The sequence below is a fragment of the Leptidea sinapis genome, chromosome 1 (genome assembly GCF_905404315.1).
Source record: "Leptidea sinapis chromosome 1, ilLepSina1.1, whole genome shotgun sequence".
NCBI lineage: Eukaryota > Metazoa > Arthropoda > Insecta > Lepidoptera > Pieridae > Leptidea > Leptidea sinapis.
In genome coordinates, this window is record NC_066265.1 from 6205398 (window position 1) to 6220469 (window position 15072).

The 15072-nt window shown below is 34.7% G+C and overlaps 1 protein-coding gene across 8 annotated transcripts in view; it reads right to left on the minus strand.

Moving 5' to 3' along the window:
* Positions 1-15072, minus strand: part of LOC126968464 (collagen alpha-1(XXII) chain-like) — a 122985-nt gene that overhangs the window by 4063 nt on the left and 103850 nt on the right. For 6 of the 8 annotated variants that reach the window (XM_050813554.1, XM_050813563.1, XM_050813538.1 and 3 more), the window contains 14 exons: positions 13945-14109; positions 13495-13576; positions 13260-13349; positions 12956-13008; positions 12653-12826; positions 11931-12171; positions 10496-10569; positions 8177-8269; positions 7667-7774; positions 6444-6557; positions 5805-5953; positions 3548-3721; positions 2404-2547; positions 1954-2037 (listed from right to left, as the gene is read on the minus strand). In XM_050813554.1, the coding sequence (XP_050669511.1) occupies positions 1954-2037; positions 2404-2547; positions 3548-3721; positions 5805-5953; positions 6444-6557; positions 7667-7774; positions 8177-8269; positions 10496-10569; positions 11931-12171; positions 12653-12826; positions 12956-13008; positions 13260-13349; positions 13495-13576; positions 13945-14109 (1745 nt within the window). The remainder of the gene's footprint in view (positions 1-1953; positions 2038-2403; positions 2548-3547; positions 3722-5804; positions 5954-6443; positions 6558-7666; positions 7775-8176; positions 8270-10495; positions 10570-11930; positions 12172-12652; positions 12827-12955; positions 13009-13259; positions 13350-13494; positions 13577-13944; positions 14110-15072) is intronic. The other 2 variants (XM_050813530.1, XM_050813579.1) reach the window with 2 other exon arrangements.

Consider the following 15072-nt stretch of genomic DNA (forward strand, 5'->3'; position numbering starts at 1 on the left):
TCGTTTTATGAAAAAACTACCACGCACCATTACAATTCACGTCGCTAACAACGAGGCTGCTGAACTGGTAATTATTCGAGAATTACAAAGAAAATAATTTTCTGACTAAATAAAAAACATAAAAAAGGGTAACGTATCATCCCCTTCTTTAAGAATACTAAATCCGTTTGTAGATGATAACGGATTGCTTCGCGTTGGTGGTGGATTAATAAACGCAAATATACCATTTGAAAATCGCCATCCAATTCTTTTACCTCGTCGTGATCATTTGATTGATATTATAATTGATGATTATCATCGATCAAATTGTCTGACAGGTTCTCATCTTCGTCTGTCATTACTTAGACAGAGATATTGGATTATTTCGGCTAGAAATATTATCAGACAACGCATAAGAAATTGTAATTTCTGTTTTAAGGTCGCACCGTCGCATCTTTCGCCTATAATGGCAAACCTCCCTCCCGCTCGTGTACAACAAGCTAAGCCATTTACACACACTGACATCGACTATGCTGGGCCTGTCAATATAACTCTTACCCGAAAAGGTGGCGTAAAAAGCCAAAAAGCCTACATATGTCTATTCGTGTGTTTAACAACGAAGGCATCTCTCGCATCAACAACGTTAAATATATATCCAAATGATTTGAGTTTTCTTTAGTGTTACTTCCGCCAATATTTATATTTAAACAATTCGACACGTGTTTCGCCTCTACACGAGGCATCCTAAGGACGTGTTGTCTCGCACAAAAAAAAATTGGGTCTCGTGCCAGATAATTATGGATTTCCGCAAAGTAACGCCTACTTCAATAAATTTTGCTAAATATACACAAATACTGAGAAATAAACATTCAATTCGTGAAAAGCATTTTCGAAATAAATTTTACAAATCGGTTCATTAAGTGGCATTCCATTGAAATTGATCACACGGGTACAGATAATGTAAATTGTATGAAATGTATAAATTATGTATATTTCGGTTTACGTGAATAGGTAGGTTTTTGTGGTCAAAGCCGCAATCTAATTAGTAATTACGAATTGATGCGACAGATCAGATAATTGCATGTATTGATTCATTTGTTTAAATTGCCTTTGTTTTATATTCCAGGGTTGACGAAATGAAGTTAATATAGAAACGGTTAAGTGGGAGACAGACTCACAAACAAGGATTCCGTACCATGGTACAACTCATTGACCACTTTTGTATTTTTTTACTTTGGCATTTTTCTTTATCTTGGCTTCAATAATTTGTGGTAATAACGGATATATATATAAGTTAATGTGAGTTTTCCTGCATAGACTTTGAACATTACTGCGACAAAATAAGGTGTTAATTCGTATGAAAGTTTTAATATTATCTGTATACGTTTATGTCAACGCCACTCGGACATTTTTGATGACCTATTACTAGGACTCTTGTTGTTTTTAGTACGTCAATAGTGAAAACCCCGCTTTAGCTTGTTAACTGAATTAAAAAAAATTACGTGCGTACATAATACACATGTTAGACGTGATACCTGCATTGTGCATGAACCTCTAAACTGCATACGAAGTCCTGGTACATGTTGCTAGGATGACACATGATTTCAACCGCCGTGAAAGACATTACTATCACCGTTGCCATATTTATGTTCTCCTAGTGTTTACGTAGTAATACGTAACCGTGCGCATGACGTCAGAATATATTAAGGTATACTCGCGTCATACATATGACAATCTCTTCTACAACTATGATCACCTGGTACCAAACACTGTATAATGCTTCCTATATAATTTTCTCCCACGTTAAATCTTATGAATTTATGTGTCTGTCTCTTTTTACTGTCGCGCTTTTTCGTTTCATCGACTTTCAAATCACAACGATTCTAAGGAAGTTTTCACTTCAAAATTAGCAGAGAGGTACAATCTGTGTTACATGTTATGTAAGAAATAAATTACTTGTAATTCGTCACTTACCTTGTAAGCGTATGCCTTCGCCTCGATATGCGGTTGGCTGTTGCTTCTACGCATAATACTATCAGCTTGTTATCACACGGATATCTGCAAAATATAAATACATATATCTAGAAATAATAACCTTACATAGTATATAACAGTCTTTTTTCTGCTGTATATTTTTACTACGGACTTGAATGCGGTTTTACCGTAGTTAGATAATTTTTTGTGGGAAGTTTATATTACCTAAAATAAAACTTATTAAGGTTTTTAAGTAATGAAAAGCAATTATAGACTTAACATAAGATAGGTGCACAAAACTTGTCATAGTTCTCGTAGTTCGAATGATTATCTACTATCCTTAGAACTGCAATATCAAATGAAAAAAAAATTGCCAAAACTTATATAAAGTGAACTGCTAGAAAAAAAGTAACTTCTTTCATTACTTTTACTTCACTAATTAATACTCACAGCTCTTGGTTTAACAGTTTGTTTCTACGAAGTGAAGATGCTGTTCCAAAGTCAAGAGGTTTATCGCTCTGCCATTCATCGCAAAACGTTTTGGGCGTTCTTATCCCAGAAGGTGTACTACCATGCCAAATCGCTTTCACTGGCCTAACAAAGATACAATTTAAATAAAACAATTTTTATAGGATTAAAACCCTTGTAATTGTAACTATGTTTTAGCATTAGTATTAGTTTTAGTACGTTTTCAAGGTGTCCCCCCCGGATTTTTTTTTACTTTTACCCAAAAACTAAAAAAAGAGAGCAAAAGTAAAACACAGTTACAATTACATGAATTTTAACCATGATAATGTAATGAAATAAATAATGTGTAACACTCGCGTTAATCAAAGAAAATAAAGATACAATTGAAAATAAAGGTGTTTTAACCCTGATTGCATGTAAGTATACAGGTCGGTACAACATTTTTGTAAATATGATTAATAAAATAAATTTAATTACTACAAACATTTCAACATTAACATAATGTTTAAACTTTAAAACAACCTTTACCATTATTTTCTTGTTATTGTGGCATAAAACTTTGTTTAGTTTTCGCTGCGATGGTATTTTCAATGAGGTCAAAGTTGAAAGAATAATTATCATACATTTAAATAATGAATATGCTGTCGTGAATCGTACTCATATTATAATATCCATATTATTATTTATAATCCATATTTGGGCTGTGTACAATATAAATGATCGATTTATAGTAAAAATATCTGGAAGACCGAACATTGCTCGGATTTTTAAGAGTGTACAAAACTTGAACAAAAAAAAAATAATAGGATATCTGGATTCAAACCCGGGTCTTCTGCTTTCCGGATCACCCAATGTCCCATATGAGTTATTAAAGTCTTGTAGGTATATAGTGGCGAAATTTACATTTGTATTCTAATGTTATTGTAGCAGTTTCTCATTAAAACATGAATAAAACTACATTTTTTAAAATTGAAACCTAGCTAGATCGATTTCTTGCCCCCGAAACTACCTGTATACTAAATTTAATTAAAATCGTTGGAGGCGTTTCAATATATACACGAATTGTTCGTTTAAAGATATAAGATATTATGTCAAAGAAGATTGTTTAAGATTAATATTAACTTACCAAGTGGGATCATTTAGAACATTCCGCCCGTTGAAACTGTATATATTCGCATTCCCAAAAAGTGCCCCTGAACCATTGAACATTTGATTCCAAGAGTCGAAAAGTACTTGTCCGTGTAAGTTTACTATTGGCAGGTTCCTGTCTCGGAATACTCTGGATTTCAAATCGTCTATCCTGCAATAGTATCATTGTGTTTAATAGGAACTGTTATGATTATGATGTTATAGTTAGATTTAGTTTTAAGCATCACCAACACGTTTTGGGTTGAGGCTTGCGAAGAACTTTCATCCACGTAGTAACCACTAAATATTAAATAGAATAAAATAGAAAAAAATAGATTAACAAGGAAAACACACAAATTTTTTGACTATGAAATAAATAAAACACTATATGGTCTATGATTCCCTGCAAAAATAGCTGGTCGTACATATTTGAGTTGGTACAGAAGACACCAACACAACGGTGGTTTTCCGTAGCCACTCGCGAAATTTGGAATAGACGATTGTTGTAGTTTTCCCGCTGTAGGTAATTAAGTTTTGTGTCAAAAAATATAAATATATAAAATATACATGAACTGTTTCATCATTATTTCCGGGACGTTAAAGGCCGGCAACGCTCTGTTATTCACTTTGTTGTTGCAAGAGATTGTCAGTAGCGGTGAACACTAACCAAACTCATTTGTACGGACAACAATATACTGAACAAATCACCATGAAATTTTGTAAATAAATATTTTATGGGTACAGAAATAGATAAAAAGTTGTTATGATTCAGAAATTCGTACTGTAAAAACTGCTATACGATCTTAATGCGGATGTAGTCACTGCAGAATGATATAAGTTATTTTAAAATAAACGAATTTAAACTTCCGCTTATATGGTTACCATTATCCAATTTTAGTGAATCAAATCAATATCCTACGTACATTAACCACATGAAAAACCGATCAGCAGTATGGAAGATGTGCGGTAACAAGAAAGCAGAGACATCAAGCGAAATCATTCAAAAAATCACTGATTTGTGTTCTATTATTATTCTTTTCTCTCTTTTTTATTATACAGACACACTGGATCCTGGTTTTCATTATCTATAATATGTATGAATAATAGTATATACTTAAATATATTTACGTTTATATCCCAAGACAAGCAGAGCTGTTATTTGTATCTGTTTGTGGCCGCCGAAGTTGTTATCCGCTGAAAGTTTGCGCGATCCTATTGTAAGGATAAAATATTTTGTCTGCGATACTTCGCCAAACTTTCTTGGCGTTCATTCAGATTTGCTATTGTTAACACTTCTCGTAAATACACTTGCGGTATTTATCATATGCAAATAACTAAATAAGCAACAATAATCCATATCTGCTCTATTTCTAAGGGTAATGTTTCAGTTTCAATAATCAATGGACTATAATTTCCAATTCATTGTCCACTAACAATAACCACTTCCATTGAATTACATAACATTTATATGGTTGAAATTCATAATAAGAAGCTAAAGTGTTCAATTACGCATTCGGAATGTGTAACATAAATATTTCAACCAACTATATATACTATGCAATATTCTTATTTCTAAGACGCAGTACGCTACCGTATAGATACTTTACAACTCGGACATATTATACTCGTAACCCAATAGTCTGATAATACTGTAATATTTGCAATGCAAACAGTTCAATCATCCAACTGAGGCAAGCGGTGGTCAGGTAATGATCCTAACTTATCGTAAACAATCGCTACTAGCTCTTATGAATTGCTTATAAGGTCTATGTGATCGGGTCAGGTTTCATTAAAAAAAGGTAATATATAAATTCAAATTTTTTGTCTATTACATATATACACTATTCTTTCTTTATAAGGTATATTATATTACACTATTTTATGACAAAAATCCATTAAAAGGCTAGCTTCTTAGAATTTCCAACGATCATCTTTGGCAACACTGTCATGAAGTTCCAATCGACCAACAGATAAAACTCCGCAAATTAAGCTGGATAGGCCACCTCCCAACCATTTACCGAAGCAAGCCCTAGACTGAAGCCCTCAAGAAAACGCAAGCGCGGCCGTCCAAAGCAAACTTGGCGGCGTACTGCCATTGATGAAGCGAAAGACATCGCAGCAACCAGGAGTGAAATACTCAGAAAGAGATACTCAGGGCAATTCGCGATAAAGATGCCCTCTGGCCCAGCTATGGTATACAGGAACTTAAATGAATGAATGAATGAATGAATATGCCTGCTAAAACCTACACTTACTTATTAGTCAAAAATGCGACGAAGCTATTACTTTTGAAAACTCTTAGGGCCTGCTTGTGACATTCTTGGTTCACAGCATTTCTCCCGGTCCGGTTAGTGAGAGTTACCATGTTCCCCTGGTATGGTTCGTTGAGCGCCACTAATCGAATCTGTAATAATAATAATAGCACCCTTAAAAAGAGAAAAGATTTTAATATCATACATTTTATTCAAGAAAATAACTATGAAATATTGGTACTATAACTCGAACAATCCTCGATTTTTATGAGTATCCCGTTAAGTACAACTGAGGAGGCTCCTTTGCACCGGATGCCGGCTAGATTATGGATACCACAACGGCGCCTATTTCTGCCGTGAAGCAGTAATCTGTAAGCATTACTGTATTTCGGTCTGAAGGGCGCCGTAGCTAGTGAAATTACTGGGCAAATGAGACTTAACATCTTGTCTCAAAGTTAAAAGCGTAGTTGTAGTGCCGCTCAGATTTTTTGAATTTTACGACATCTTGAGCTTCACTGCATTGTAATGGACAGGGCGTATCAATTACCATCATCTGAACGTCCTGCTCATCTCACCCCTTGTTTTCTTAAAAAAAAATTATATCCCAAATTTTATAGTCGTAATCAGAGTCATAGTACTTACATATAAATTATCAATAGCATTCTTTCTGTTCTGTAACTCTACATATTCTGTAGAATGGATAGATGGCTTAACGTCACCCAGATTTTGTTTTGATGAACGTGTTCCTCCTCCATCCTGTTAATTATAACAAAAAATTTATTTATATTTTCTAAATAAGCTATAAAAGTACAATATATTATATTAAACTTTGTGGTTTATTGGAAGCCCATTACATCTATGAATGTGTCACCTATTGCATCGGTGCATTTCTTGCGTGAATCTTGTCAAAAACTATTTCTTCAAAATGAACAGTCTGCGAGTGAGTTAGTTAATAAAAGAGTGCAAAAAAAAGAATACTGGTATAGTTTTTTCGCCGCTTCTTCTCTCTCAGAGCGCCATTTGTTTCCGAAGTGGTCGTAGTGTCGTGTAGAAATGACATCAAAAAGAATTCTAAGGGAATCAATTTTGAGAATATAAATGCTTTTTATGCCTTTTTAATTTAGTTTAGTTTATGAATAGAGTAATATAATGCTAAGTAGTTGACCATTTAAATACCACATCGAAATCTATAGAAATCGTGACTTATTTTCCTTTTTAGAGTTTCGTGCATCAAAAGGAAAATATATTAATATTATTATCACTTTGTTGTCTGTACTTCTGTTAAGACCCTTTATCTTGAGAAGCCATGAAGGTATCAATTGGAAATTAAAAAGTTACACTTTCTTGAAGCTGTAAAAAAATCAAACTTACAAGTAAACGTAAAAAAAGATACAGCTGCTTATCTCACAAAAATGTATATTTCGACACTCTCAAGGGAATCAAAATTTATAGGGTATTCTCTTTTGACCTAGAACAGTGAAACTTGCAATGTTATACCGCCGAATACAACAAGTATAGTATAAGATAAAAATTATATATTTGTACTTAAATTATATAAAAAACAGGGTCTTTATGCACGGAATGGTGCTGCAAATTTGGAATTAAGTAAGCCGTGTGATGAAAGGACTTTATTGGCACAAGCTTGTACAGATTTTAAATTATTTTTATAAGTATAGATAAGTATTATATGTACGGAACCCGGTGGACGAGTATGACTTGCATTCGTCCGTTTTTTATATTTCAATTGTTAATATATCAGCATTATTAAGCGTTAATGAATTTTTTCAAGGGCTTCACGTTGATTATATATATATATATTATAGTATTGATATTTTATGTATTCATAATTATATTAAAATACTCACAGAATCTTGATTAATTTTTGTTGACTGTTCTTCTAAATGTTCTCTAGAAGATACGGGCTGGTACGATCTGCTGTTGAATGAATCTTGTGTTTGTAATAGCGAGCCTACCTACAAAGTTTAATAAAAAAAACTACGTTTAAAAAACCGACTACAAAAACTAAAAAGTGTAAAATGACTTTAAAGATTTAATTTAATACACCTCTTATGTAAACCAAAACCAAAAACATTTAATATCTATTAAACAAATACTATTATTTGTATGTGCTAACTATTGATATGTTTTAAGGCGTAATCGGTGTACAAACATAAAAAATAAACTTATAGAATTGAGAACCTTCTCCTTTATCAAGTCGGTTAAAAATAAAAAAATATTCATGTGATAAATTCTCAAACGCTTTCTTCAATGTTTTTTTTTGGTTGTGAAAAAGTACCGACTTTATGTTAAGTATTTTTTACTGAGGACTTATATTATTAATGAAAGTTTTTGACCAACGAATGAGCAATACTTACAATAACATATTGCCAACCATTTTCGATCCGGACCAACAATCTTTTCTCTTGTAGTACATAAGCTATCGTCCCCAGCGGTGTTAAGGATGTTCTCTGTAAAAAAAAATATATTATACCTCTAAAAGAGAACCATATCAACTGTAATGCTATGAACCTTAATGAATTGCTGATGATTTTCATACTAAACTTTCATTAAGATCTAATTAATACTACTACATCACTTTTCATTGCTTATGAGACTACAATATTGTTATTTGAAAAGACATTTATTTATTTATACTCACAATAATATGATCATGCTATTCGTAATGAAAAATAATAAACAAATATGTTATATGTGTGGGTCTTGTGGGGGTTAAAACACCAAATACACGAGAAGGCAACCTTTATTTTTCACAATAATTACTTATACTCACAGTACACACAACATAATATATATATATATATATATATATATATATATATATATATATATATATATATGTGTGTGTGTGTGTGTGTGTGTGTGTGATATATATATATATACGCGGAGCTTTAGCGGAGCTAACGACTCGAGGTGATGATCGCGTAACTTAAAACATGTCTATTTGTCAACGTACTGTTAAAGTTTTCAAAAACGTTTTATATTCACGCTTAACCTAATTTAGCCTAAAATGTTAAAGAGGCGAAGTAGACTCACTAATAATATTATATAAAAGATTATTGAAAGAAAGACTATTATTTTCTATGATGTGAGTGTTTTGTAGCGTGATAGAAAGTGATCACCGCAGCCCATACTCTACTGCTACACCACACACATTCAAAGACCACTACCAGTCTATTAGGTAGGTATAAGTAATTTTTTAAGGTACCCATGTCATATTAACCTAGAAATGTATTCGACAATTTGGTTGTACGCAGAAGAAACTGAAATTGAAATCTACACTGTATGTGGCTTTGGAGGTTAGGGCCTTTATGGGTTGTGAAATCAACAATCAACAATGTGAAAAAAACAAACTATTATGACGAGCGCTCAAACCCGGCGCGCAATGTTAGCTAACTTTGTTAATCATTAACTTAACCGGGCGTCCGTGCAATATAACACTAGAAATAAGGGATTGCTTGTAACTAATTCTAGTAGGCTTCACAAGATACATAATAGCTTTAAGGGTAAATGTATACACTTCTATAATAAAGTCCCAGCCACTGTTCAGGTATTATCTATAAATAAATTTAAATATTTTATAAAAGAAATGGCTCCGTCATAAACCCTATTACTCCACTGCTGAATATCTAAATGATCGGACGGCCTGGGACTAGATTGTGATTATTTTATAGTGATAGAAATGACTGTACAATATTGTATATTTTTATTGAAAAGAGCGCAAAAAAAGCCGCTTCTTCTCTCTCAGAGCGTCATTTGTTTCCGAAGCGATAGTAGTATCTAGTATATTAGAAATGACATCAAAAAGAATTCTAAAGGAATCAATTTTGAGAAAATAAATGCCTTTTATGCCTTTTAATACGCACTTTTATATGACGTGCAGCGTGTCCGTATGCATATATATATATGCACTTACATAATACAAACAGAGCAAATTATAAATAAGAATGTGTACCTACATGGCAATAAATGTTGTGGATGTTGAAATTTGGCAGCACGCATCTACACAATCAAATCTCTTCATGTAGAAGATACAATTAAAAAATCTTTTATATAAGGAGGGGTGAATGAGTAAGAGGCTCGTGTGATGGGAAGTGGTGAGACAACTGCCTACATTGCCGGCATTAAGTTGGGAGTGTGCTTTAAGCTTGAAGGTCCCTAAGTCGTATCGGGTCAGGAAAACTGCAGGTAGTAATTGATTCCACAAGGTGGTCGTGTGTAGCCAGAAGTTCCTCGAAAAATGCTTGGTTGTGGATTGGCATTCATTATGCCGTTGGAATTTCTCATTTTGACGAAGTGTCCGGTGGTAGAATTCGGTTTCTGTTACTAAAACGAACAGCTCCTCTAAATACTCTCCGTGATGCATACAGTAGAAGATGCAGAGAGAACCCACATCTCTACTCAACGCAAAAGAATCAAGCTGATTGGAGATGAATTGCTCGTCGATAATTCGTCGAGCCGCTCTTCATTATATGCTGTCAAACGAAACAAGCTGGTACTGGGGAGCACCCGCCCAGAGGTGAGGACAGTAGTCCATGAGGTCGATGGCTAAACTAAATTAGACGCAGTAAACGTCAAGCTTCAAAAAACAGGTAATTTTTACGCAAAAATATTTTTAAGTATATATATTAAATAAGTTTTTTTTTTACTTAATAAGTTAAGTTAAGTTTACTTACTTTTATTAAGCCTTTGATAGTTCTGTATATAACTGTAGCTGCTGTATAGAAGTCGTCTTCGTCATCCAATGCTCCTAATAATTGTAATTTGAATATGAGTTAAGACAAAAAATGGCACATATATAAAGAAATTGAATGTAAATCAACTTTGAAAAAAAAATCAAACAATAATTTTCTATGTAAAAAACGAGGAAACTTTTCCCTAACATTTAAATAAACTAACATACATAATATTTAAACGATTGTACCTAGGTAACAATGAAAATATTTAGAAAATAAAAAACGGCTTAATGTAGACAGTTGCCAATACTTTTATTATTTTTCGAAGTAATCTCCGTTCCTCTCTACACATCGCATCTTCAGGGCTCGTAAAGCGAATACCTCGAATTTTATCTTTAGTTCTTGGGAACAAATAAAGGTCGCGCGGCGCCAGGTCAGGACTGTATGGCGGATGACTCATTATCTCCACACCTGCCATAGTCAAATATTCAACAGTCCGTTTTGCGGAGTGCGCTGAAGCATTGTCGTGGTGAAGGGGGATCCTGCTTGAGCTTTGGGATGCTCCTTCTAGTTGCGAAACGACCTTTCCGAACAAAGAATGAGGCAATCATCTTTTTTCCTTGACTTCTTCCTTTCTATAACTTAGTTAGCCGATCTTCGAAAGGAAACACCCACTGAGCTGATTGTCTTTTGCTTTCGGGTTCGAAGCTTTCATCACCTGTGTCGATGTTAAATACAGCATTTGAGTCAATTGAGAGAACTTATCGAACATTTGGCGACACCAGTCCATGCGAAAGTGTTTCTGGTCGTCGATTATAGTATGGGAAATCCTTCTGGTACAAAGCTTCCTGACGCCTAATTGTTCGTGTAATACTTTTTGAATTTGACTCATACCAATGCCTAGGCTTGCCCGTATCTGCTGATAGGTCACTCTTATCTTCCTCTATCTCTGTCTCAGTAGTCGCTGTTAAAGGACGTCTCTCACGCGGATCATCATTGAGATTGCTACGTCCACGCTTAAACTCGTTAAACCGTAAATAAATTGTAAATAGTGGTACGAGATGGGGCTTCATTAAGAAATGTTAATCGCAACCTATCATAGCTTTGTTGTGGAGTACGCCAAAAAGGAAAGTCATAACAAATCATTGACCGAAAATTTCTCGCGTTAGGTTTATTTTCACATGTAGCAAGAGTACGAGAGAGTAAGATTTGCCGCCAATTCACAAAAACAAATGACAAATGAATGCAATATACTACATTAGGTTACCAAAGAGTTCTAAAATTGAAATTCAAAAAAAGTTTTCATTAGCAATGTTTCTAACTGGCCAGTTCTAAACATTTTCAGGGTTACCCACGTATTATCCTGCTTACTGGTAGATAACTTACACTTTTTTCGTATTTGCAGAAAAATTTTTTCACCCAAAAATACACTTACCTGTCTCACCTTCTCTAAAGACGAATGAAGTGTCGACTATTGATTCACCAGGTTCTCCTTTAGGCCCAGTGATGGAAACACCAGGTGGTCCAGCAGGTCCTGGGGGTCCAGGGGGACCAGGGAGTCCTGGAGATCCTTGGGGACCCGGAGGCCCTTGTGCAGCAGATTTGGTGACCGTCGGACAAGTGCCAGGAGGTCCAGCTATCCCTGGGACACCAGCATCCCCTTTTTCACCTTTGAGCTTTTACAAAAACAAGTTTAAATTTCATTATAATTTAATAGCATTTAAGTTACCCAGAAGAGACCGCTGAATAGCGATAAGGCCGCCTAATTGTGCTACCATAACTTTAATGTACCAATTATTAAATTTTTAGTGCAATAAAGTGTTTTCATTCATTCATTCATTCATTCATTCATTGCAAAAACTAAACTAACTTAAACAAAAAAAAACACTAATTGTGTATTTTTTTTAATTAAATATGAAATCAAACGGTGCGTATATATGTTTATATATAAGAAACAAAATTACAACAAATAGTATTTCAGTTGTTGTTGAGAGTTGAACAAAGCATACAAGATTTTATAACGATACGTCACTCGAACGGTTGGCTCAGTTGGTTAGAGCACGGGCATGGAACGCCGGAGGTAGTGGGTTCGAGTGCCGCATCGTTCATAAAATTTTGTTTTTTAAATTTTATTTGTGTAGTATTTCAGTTGCTTACTTTCATCAAACTGATAGTTGTTATATTCCCAGGAGGTCCAGGAGCACCTACATCTCCCTTCTCACCCCTGCTTCCTTGATCTCCTTTATGTCCCCTGTGTCCTCTTTCACCTGGCATACCATCTTTGCCCGGATTGCCTTCAGGTCCTCTAAATCCCCTATCACCTTTCTCTCCCTGGGAAGTTTGAAGTGGAACGTATCTATAGTTACAACTGAGCAAAATATTTGTATTCAATAAAGTGTATGTTGTTTTAATTTTAAATATTTAAAGCAAGAAAAAAAGGAACAAAACAAGATTGCTAACCTTCACTCCCATATCTCCCTTTACTCCTCTGAGTTTTTCTATGATAGCAGCATCTGTAATTATAATTCATTTGAATTTCAAGAAAACAGACAAAAACAGGGGTCTTTAGCATCATAGCTTACTCTAAAGAACTGTAGAATATGTGTATTCGTTTTTATTAAGTAATCTTAGAAACTTCTTTCGTTAATCTGTCTGGAATAATGAGATGGGACGTTAACAGCTATTAGAAAAACGTTTCAAACATCGCAAACGGCCCTTGTATGTGAGTAATTCACATACTATTACATGATCAATAAAAACGTACCTTCTGGGTTGTTTGGGTCCAATTCTAATATCGAAGATAGTTTGGTTACAGGTCCAACTGGACCCCTCTCCCCTTTATCACCCTTATGACCTGCAAGTATATTATAAAAATGACTTCCTTACTTCAAACCATGACGTCAAAACTCCAGACCTATTAATAGACTACTTAATGCGAAAATATGACAAAATTAGCGGCTTTCATTTGAAGGTGGTTTACTATGACAATAAATACTTACCCCTTATTCCATCTTTTCCAGGAACACCAGGTGAGCCAGCTTCTCCCGGCCTTCCATCTGCCCCGGACTTGCAATTGTGACACTAAAAGTATCAAACAATATACAAATAGAAGAACCAGACAAGGTGAAAACATTTTCCTGCATATACTAGGATAAAAAATCTACAAGCAGTTTCTTCATAGTAATTAATCTCATCTTATAAAATATTTTATGAGCGTCAAGATGGCATGCATCTTTAGAATTCCTGGACACTTGGTTCAGGGGTTAATAACAAGTTAGCAAGTGTCAAGAGGGCTAACTATTGCTGACTGGAATAATATCCTCCATTTGTACCATTGAATATATCATAGAAAATCTGTTGTAATTAAAGTCTGTCAGGTTTAATTAACATTATATTTATATCCCCATATTAAAATAAACCATCGAGTCATCATTAGTATGAATACTTACATCTAACAAACCACCTGTTGGAGAATTTCCAGGAGGTCCAGGTGCTCCTGTATCACCCTTCTCCCCCTTGCGACCTTCATCTCCCTTATGTCCTCTATGTCCTCTTTCACCAGGAGAACCATCCTGGCCAGCTTTTCCGAGCGGTCCCATCAAACCTATTTCTCCCTGTTGAATTTTCATTAGAATTAATCTATACTAATATTATAAAGCTGCAGTGTTTGTTTGTTTGTTTGTTTGTTTGAACACGCTAATCTCTGGTACTACTGGTCCGATTTGAATGATTCTTTCAGTGTTGGGTAATCCATTTATCGAGGAAGGCTATAGGTTTTTTTCAAAATTAGGGATCTGTAATAAAATTGCTATTTTGTAACACAAGGTGTAAAATCGAAAACCTATTTTTGCGTGCGCTGCAAAAACTATTGACAATAGAACAAGATGATGTACAGGCTATAATATAGGCAATATTTTATTACTTATAAAACTATCGCGTGAATTATACTTTATATGGAAAAACAACGTTTGCCAGGTCAGCTAGTTTGTTATATGCCTGACTACGTTCATTACTTCACATATGTAAGAAATTCTATGATATCCTAGAGTTAAAATGGGATCCAGCCGTCATCTTAGTGGCGTGAAATCCAGATAATTCAAAATAATTGTATATTGATGACACGCAAATGGTCCTATGACAAATTCCGTCCCTGTTCCACTACACAATGGTTACAATTGGTTCCATTTCACGAAAGCTTTTAACTTGAATTGCAAAACCGCTTCGAATGCCTCGGTGACTGCGTTCACGTAGACGAGTATAATAACAGGTTCGTGGCAGCTGTTCGAACGGCTGGGTCTAAGTTCTTCAAGGCCAGTCGTTCAAAAAGAACCGGAAAAATCTCAGACTCTACCCTCAAATTGATGGATGTAAGACGCCAAATGGCTCTTTAATCCACAGACGATGCTTCCCAGTATAGGCAGCTAAATAGACAGATCTCCAAGTCAATGACTGGCGATATAAGCCGCTATAATACAGATTGTGTGAAGGCGTCTATAGTTCATAACAAAGAGTCCAAAGTAATCGCACGAGACTTGTCTATTGAGCAGAGCTAACTGACGAAGTTGCAGACCGGTGAC